Here is an 8,018-nt window from a genome sequence, read left to right as displayed (position 1 = left end):
AGATATCCAGTGGGAGAAATAGAAATTACTTACAGACAATAGATTAAAACTGAATAGTCAAAATAAAAGCTCATGTAGTACTATTCACAACAAACTTCTGTTTTTGTTGTGCCCTTGCACAATTGGCTTTGAACATGAAATCATTAAGTTTGATTGAACAGCCCATACATTCCATCCTGAAGTCTCTGCAGTTTTTTATCAGTATCATCCTAAACTAAAGTGGGGTTTTCATCGTTCTACCTATTGGTTGGCACTAGACCATGAAATCGTTGTCTTGGAAACTTTGTGTTGCACTTCTTTTCTTCTTTACTTCTATTTTTTTGTATTTGAGATGGTTACTTGTAATCTGTGCAGGTTCCGTTGGTTCAGTACTGTCAGCAACTTGGATCGACCCTTTCTAGCCATGAAACATGCTTCACCCAAACAGCTGACTCACTGTTCTTCATGCATGAGGGATTGCAGCAAGCACGAGCTCCTACATTTGATGTTCCTTCTGCTTTAGAGGTTATGCTTACAGGCAGTTATCAGAGGTTACCAAGATGTATAGAAGATATAGGGAGCCAAAATAAACTTTCTCCAGATGAAGAAAAACATGCTTTGCAGAAGTTGGACACCAGTGTGCGCTACAAAGTACTTGTGACTCCAAGACCCAAAGAAGCATCTAGCATTTCAGTAACTGATGGGATAGCTGTTTTTCGTGTGGATGGAGAATTTAAAGTTCTTCTTACGTTAGGTTACCGTGGTAACTTAGATTTATGGAGGATACTGCACATGGAGTTGCTTGTTGGTGAGAAGAATGGCCCTATTAAGCTGGGAGAAATTAGGAGATTTGCTCTTGGTGATGATATAGAAAGAAGAATGGCAGTTTCTGAGAATCCCTTTTCTGTGCTGTATGCTATACTTCACGAGTTAAGCATTTCACTTGCTATGGACACTATCATTAGGCAGGCTAATGTTCTTCGACACGGAAGGTGGAAGGAAGCAATAAGTTCTGAACGTATCCCAGACAGCACCACAGGTCAAACTGGAAATGCTGCTGTAATGCAGCTTGGTCAAGATGGGGAATTTGATTCAAGTGGTTTTAGGTTACCTGTGTTGAAATTGAATTACTGGTTGGATGGAAAAAACAGTGGCCCAGCAGAATCTGATTTATCCCCATTTATCAAAATTGAGGCAGGGCAAGACATGCAGATAAAATGCCAGCATAGCTCATTTATACTTGATCCTTTGACAGATAAAGAAGCTAATCTTTCTCTTGATCTGTCCTGCATTGATGTTGAGAAACTCATTTTAAAAGCAATTGCTTGCAATAGACACACACGTCTTCTTGACATTCAGAGACAATTGTGCAAAAATGTGCAAATTTGTCAGTCACCCAAAGATGTTATCCTGAAGCGGGACATTGGCGTAGCAAAGGCACCACATAAGGTAATGATACAAACCATTATGTTTATGTACCTTTGTGTTTTCTATGACACATGATACTATACTGAATGTTATTATGTTAATACCACAACACCACCACCACCACCACCACCAACAACAACAACAAAGTGTTTCGATCGCAAACAAGTTGGGCTAGGTTGAGTTGAAACCCATAAGATCTCGAAACCTAGTCATGGTTCTGGCACGTGGATAGCTAATTTCCACACACCCCTGTCGATGGCTAGTTCGTTGGTGATATTCCAGTCCTTCAGGTTTCTCTTTATGGACTCCTCCCATGTTAAGTTTGGTCTACTTATCAGTAGACATTATCCTTCGGCTATGCACCAGCGCTTCTGGAGGTCTGTGTTGTATATGCCCAAACCATCTCAGACGATTTTGGACAAACTTCTCTTCAATTGGTGCTACCCCAACTTTATCATGTATATCATCATTTCAGACCTGATCCTTTTTTGTGGTGCCACATATCCATCTCAGCATGCACATCTCTGCTACACCTAACTATTGGACATGTCGCCTTTTAGTTGTCCAACATTCTGTGCCATATAACATTGCAGGTCAAATCACAGTCCTATAGAACCTGCCTTTTAGCTTTTGTGTCAGTCTCTTGTCACAGATGACGCCAAAAGCTTGGCACTACTAAATCCATCTGGCTTTGATTCGATGGCCCACATCTTCATGAATATCATCCTTTTGCAGCATTGATCCCAAATACCGGAAATGTGTCCTTCTGAGGCACCACCTGCCCATCAAGGCTAACCTCCTCCGCGTGCCTTTTAGTATTGAAACTTCACCTCATGTACTCAGTTTTAGTCTACCAAGCCTAAAACTTTTTGATTCTAAAGTGTGTCTCCACAACTCTTAACATTCTATTAACCCCCGTCCTACAATCGTTGACTAGCACCACATCGTCCGCAAAGAGCATATACCAGGGGATATCTCCGTGTATATCCCTTGTGACCTTATCCATCACCAAAGCAAAAAGATAAGGGCTCAAAGTTGATCCTTGGTGCAGGCCTATTTTATTTGGAAAGTCATCATCGTCGCCATCACTTTTTCGAATACTTGTCACAACATTGTCATACATGTCCTTGATGAGGGTAATATCCTTTGTTGCGACTTTGTGTTTCTCCAAGGCCCACCACATGACATTCCATGGTATCTTATCATAGGCCTTCTCCAAGCCAATGAACACCATATGCAGGTCCTTTTGCTCCCCGTATCTCTCTATAAGTTGTCGTACCAACTACCAAGAAAATAGCTTCCATGGTCAACCTCCCGGGCATGAAACCAAACTGATTTTTGGTTACACTTGCCATTCTTCTTAATCAGTGCTCAATGACTCCCATAGCTTCACTGTATGGCTCATCATCTTAATTCCATGGTAATTAGTACAACCTTGAACATCCCCCTTGTTCTTGAAGACTGATACTAATATATACACTGCCTACATTCTTTGGGCATCTTGTTTGGCCGGAAAATGAGGTTGAAAAGCTTAGTTAGCCATACTATCGCTATGTCTCCAGGGCATCTCCACACCTGAATGGGGATACAATCAAGGCCCATGGCCTTGCCTCCTTTCATCCTTTTTAATGTCTCCCTGACCTCCGACTCACAAAATGTCCGTTGTTGTCATCAAAGCAGTCATCCATCTCAATGGCAGAGCCCTTATTCTCTCCATTGAACAGTTTTTTGAAGTACTCTCGCTATCTATTCTTGATCTCCTCGCCCTTCACCGGACATCAATCTGTTCCATCCTTCATGCATTTGCCTTGGTTGACATCCTTTGTCTTCCTCTCTCGAATCTTGGCCGTCTTATAGTTGTCTCTTTCGCCTTCCCTCGTGTTTAAACGTTGGTAGAGGTTCTCATATGCCGTCCCCTCGCTTCACTCGTAGCTCGCTTTGCAGTCTTCTTTGCCACTTTGCACTTCTCAATGTTGTTTTCACTCCTATCCAGGTGTAGGCGTCTGAAATAATCGTTCTTCTCATTAATAGCCTTCTGAACATCATCGTTCCATCACTAAGGGCCAATCCATTTGAGGCTTATGCCTGGCTGTGGTAATAAGCTCAAGCTGCTCCCTCCCCATCTTATTCTAGAAGCCCAACCTAAAATTTTATTTTAGAAGCCTACTAGTTAACACTTACTCCCTCCGTCCCATAATGTAAGACGTTTTTAACACTACAATAGCAGCTAATTTCCACAGCCAGCCATAAGCCCTAAAAACTGGCCCCAAGTATCTTTAGCTTCTCTTCTACTTCCCCTGGTCACCCCAAACTCCTCTAAAGCCACCTTCCGAACATAAATCGCCATCTGCATCCACATATTGTTTGCATCACCTCCTTCCTCCCAAGAGCCCTCCCTAATAACCCTCTCCTTGAAAGCCTAAGGTGCCTCCCCATTGAGCTTCCACCACTTTGTTCTGGTGACTTTGACGTGATTATCACGATGGACACGTATCCAAAGCTGAAGTCAGCCATCACAAGCTTATGTTGAGGGACAACACTCTCTCCAAGTATCACCTTACAATCTAGGCAAGCATGCCTGTCTTATCTTCTTGAGAGGATGAAATCAATCTGGCTAGAGTGTTGACCACTACTAAAAGTCACTAGATGGAATTCTCTCCTTTTAAAGAGGGTGTTAGCTTCGATCATGTTGTAGGCTAAAGCAAAGATCAAGACACTCTCCTTGATTCCTGCTGCTATAACCAAAGCCCCCATGTACCCCTTCAAAACCTGTGTTAGATGTACCCACATGACCATTGAGATCTCGCATGAAGAGCTTCTCCCCAATAGCTACACTCCTGATCAAGTCCTCCAGGCCTTCCCAGAACTCCCTCTTGGTACTCTCATTGTGGCCTCCTTGCGGGGCATACGTGTTGATAATATTGAGAAGTAAGTCCCCAGCGACCAGCTTGACTAGGATAATCCGCCCCCTTGCCTCTTGACGCCTACCACTCCATACTTGAGGCTCTTGTAGATCAAGATGCTCACTCCATTTTTGTTTGTAGTTACCCCGTTTACCACAGCTTGAAGCCGGTATCCTCCACCTCCTTCGCCTTCTGTCCCTTCCATTTGGTTTCTTGGAATAGGATATCAACACCTCTCCTCATCTTATCAACTAACTCCTGTAACTTACCCGTCAGGGACCCTATGTTCCAGCTACCTAAGCAGATTCTACTTGGCGTGGCTAGCTTCCTTACTCTTTGCACTCGTCGTGTCAAATGCAAAAACCCTTGCTCACTTTTCACTACACCCAGGTGTCGATGTAGCCATTAAGGATGCGACGACCTGATCCTTGCTCACTTATCACCATATCCAGATGATATGGCGCGCCACCATGGGAGTGACGACCTGGCCCATGCTCATTTAAGACCACACCCGGGTTTCCTTGTACCATTTGTGAAAAATAGAGCTTCCCTAAACTCGGGTAGTACAGTCCCATTATTAAACAATATTATGTGGACTGTTTGTTTATCGTACCATTGGTGGAAATGCATTATGGTTCCCATGTTGCTTGTTGGGAACTTGTAGACATGGTCACTTTTCATTGTTGTTGAAAGTCATACCCTTTTGTTGTACTATATGCGGCATGTGCTAATATGTTACCTGGTGGGTATTGTCTTGACTCTTCAGATCTTGAAGCTAAACATTCCCGTATTTCCAAAGCTTTACTTACTATAAGAATATATTGGTTATTTGCTGACATTTATAGTGCCTAATATGCTGATAAGCGCAGAAGACAGAGAAAGCGAGCTTTGCAGATTTTTGTGGAAATGAAGTGCTTCAAGTGCGAGCATATGGTCAAGCATATATTGGTCTTGGAGTAAATATCAGGTTTGTCAGCACACTTATTGGATGTAGACCTAGTGACTATTGTTCAACTTCACCCCCTCTTGCTTAGAAAATAATCTTTTCACTTGTAATTCCACAACCCATTAGGTTCTTTGTTTGCCTCATTTTTTTTAGCTTGTAGGATCACACTGTTATACCTATAATATTGCTGAGATCACATTGTTCATCTGTCACGGTTGTGGGCATCCACCACGAGGTACACAAAAACTATCAAGCCAGGCACACGATAGTTTTATTAAGATCAGCATTAGTTGTGTTTACTTGCTGTAGAGTAAGACAGGGTTAGTTTCCTTTTGTTAGAGTAGGCTGTAGGACTGGCTCCATTTTACAAAAGAGGGCAGGCATCATTTTCATTCAGCAACAACAGTACAACAACAACAACAACAAAGCCTTTAGTCCCAAACAAGTTGGGGTAGGCTAGAGGTGAAACCCATAAGATCTCGCAACCAACTCATGGCTCTGGCACATGGATAGCAAACTTCCACGCACCCCTTTCCATAGCTAGCTCTTCGGTGATACTCCAATCCTTTGGGTTTCATCTCCATAAGAGTGGCTGAGTTTTTACGTTGGCTCGCCAAGCCTATCACAACCCTCCTCCTTTACCCGGGCTTGGGACCGGCTATGTTGAGACAACATAGGCGGAGTTAAAAACCCCTCCGACTGCCTGTCCTCAGCAACAACAGTAACAAAAAAAAAACCCCTCAGTACCAAGCAAGTGCCACTGCCTGTCCTCAATCTTCCGACTCGTACCGATCCATGCATATGCTTGTGATGTATCATGGTAGACAGTCTAGGACGGTTATAGCGTTGATTGCATTTCTACTGCTGATCGCGCTGCAACCACAACGTTTTTCTTAGTGGTAGGACTGATCCTAGAAAGTTAAACTGGTTGGTGATGGCTTGATTATTTTTCGTTTTCACTTGTTTCCCTAGATCCATGTGTTCACTTCCCCACTCATAAACAAGTGCTACAAAATGTTGTTCAAGTAAGTATTGTGCTATGCATCACTCAAGAATCGAAAGCTACTGCTTCTGAGAAATTTTTGATGGACATCGTCCCTTCAGTGCCGGAATCTGTTATAGCCGTACTGTCTTAGCTTGAAGCATGATCAGATGAAGGCTAGATATTTATGCTTATGCCTTGTGATGTATTCCAGTCTGGTCTTTTTCAGTTTCATAGTACTGCAACTCATTTCTCTCTTTAATAGGAGTGGTCGTTTCATCCTACAATCACCAAAGAATATCTTACCTCCTTCCGCTCTGCTGGATGGGGAAGAAGCTCTAAACAAAGGCAGTAACACAGCGACTGAGGTTTTCTCAAGCTTAAGGACTAGGAGCATCCTCCATCTGCTTGTATCTACTGGAAGTTTTTTTGGCCTCAAGGTTGCCAACTGTCTTGATAATATCATGATGTCTTTATTTCTGAATTTTATTAGCAGGTGCAGTATTATAATCCCTCTATCTGAGAGAACATTACTGTGGGATGCGCGCAGTTGCACTTTTGCCACTTTAACCAACTACATCACTAGAAAAGGGCCATGTGAAAATATCAGAATCATGAGTTGATTTGTCATGAAAATACTTGAATAATACTCCCTCTGTTCCAAAATAATAAGGTGTATTAGTTTTTTCAAAAGTCAAACATGTGCGCATGTTTGACCAAGTTAATAGAAAAAAATACCAATACTTACAGTACCAAATTTGTATCATTAGACCCATCACGAAAAATATTTTCATATTTTATTTACTCTGTATTGTAAATGTCAATATTTTATTCTATAATCTTGGTCAAACATACACAAGTTTGACTTGCACGAAAATCGATACACCTTATATTCTGGAACGGAGGGAGTATATATCATATGTGGGGCTGTGGTACATTCTGGTTCAAGCATATTCCTCTGGTCCTACAGATTTCCACTTCTCCCCATTCCCTCTCACAGGATTAGTCTTATCTCTTATGTTATAGAAAAACATATGTGTAAAGTACACTAAATCATAAATGTGTATACCTCCTCTCTTCCAGTTTTAAGGCCTGCTTGTATTTTTAGGTCGTTAATTTGATCAATGTAATACAAGTTATATGCCACAAAAAGTTTATCATAAAATTTGTAAGTTGAATGAGTTTCTAATGGTGTATAACCCATATTAAGTTTATCAAATTGACGATCTAGAGATACGCACAGGCCTTACAAACCAGAAGGGGGGTAGTTTATCTTTGCTGTACTGTTAATGTTGTAGGCTCGGGATACCATGCTCAGTCACTAAGCAGCAAGAAAGTGGACTCCAGTCTGGCAGCATCTGGAAGTGTAGTACTCCCTCCGTCCCAAAATAAGTGTCTCAATCTTAGTACAACTTTGTACTAAAGTTAGTATAAAGTTGAGACACTTATTTTGGGACGGAGGGAGTAGCATATTAGCAAGGTCTAGGGAGTCCGACGTTGAAGAAACTAGAAGTATTATCTACTTCTCGTTGCCCTCTTGTACTGACACATGCGGCCAGGGTTCTCCTGCCCTTGCCACATCTTCCTGCAATGGTTCCTAAGCTCCCACCTTTCAATCTATCCAGCTCCTCCCACCAGCTGTTTTCTGTTGAGCAACTTGTGTGATTTTGTATTAGAAATGTTTGAGGCCGAGAACAATTCGTGTGGTTTTGTAATAGACATCGTAGCCTTGAAATACCAGCGGGCCAGGCTAAAGCCAAACAGAACATTACTTATATTC

General features: G+C 42.1%; 1 protein-coding gene across 1 annotated transcript in view; it reads left to right on the top strand.

Annotated features, from left to right (window-relative positions):
• Nucleotides 1-8,018, top strand: part of LOC119308747 (mediator of RNA polymerase II transcription subunit 14-like) — a 16,013-nt gene that overhangs the window by 1,212 nt on the left and 6,783 nt on the right. The window contains exons 2-4 of the mRNA XM_037584888.1: nt 355-1,428; nt 5,180-5,277; nt 6,504-6,678. Of these exons, the coding sequence (XP_037440785.1) occupies nt 355-1,428; nt 5,180-5,277; nt 6,504-6,678 (1,347 nt within the window). The remainder of the gene's footprint in view (nt 1-354; nt 1,429-5,179; nt 5,278-6,503; nt 6,679-8,018) is intronic.

Source organism: Triticum dicoccoides, chromosome 5B, assembly GCF_002162155.2.
Source record: "Triticum dicoccoides isolate Atlit2015 ecotype Zavitan chromosome 5B, WEW_v2.0, whole genome shotgun sequence".
Classification (NCBI taxonomy): domain Eukaryota; kingdom Viridiplantae; phylum Streptophyta; class Magnoliopsida; order Poales; family Poaceae; genus Triticum; species Triticum dicoccoides.
The sequence above is the reverse complement of the archived record's forward strand: the minus strand, read 5'-3'. Positions and strand labels throughout refer to the sequence as shown.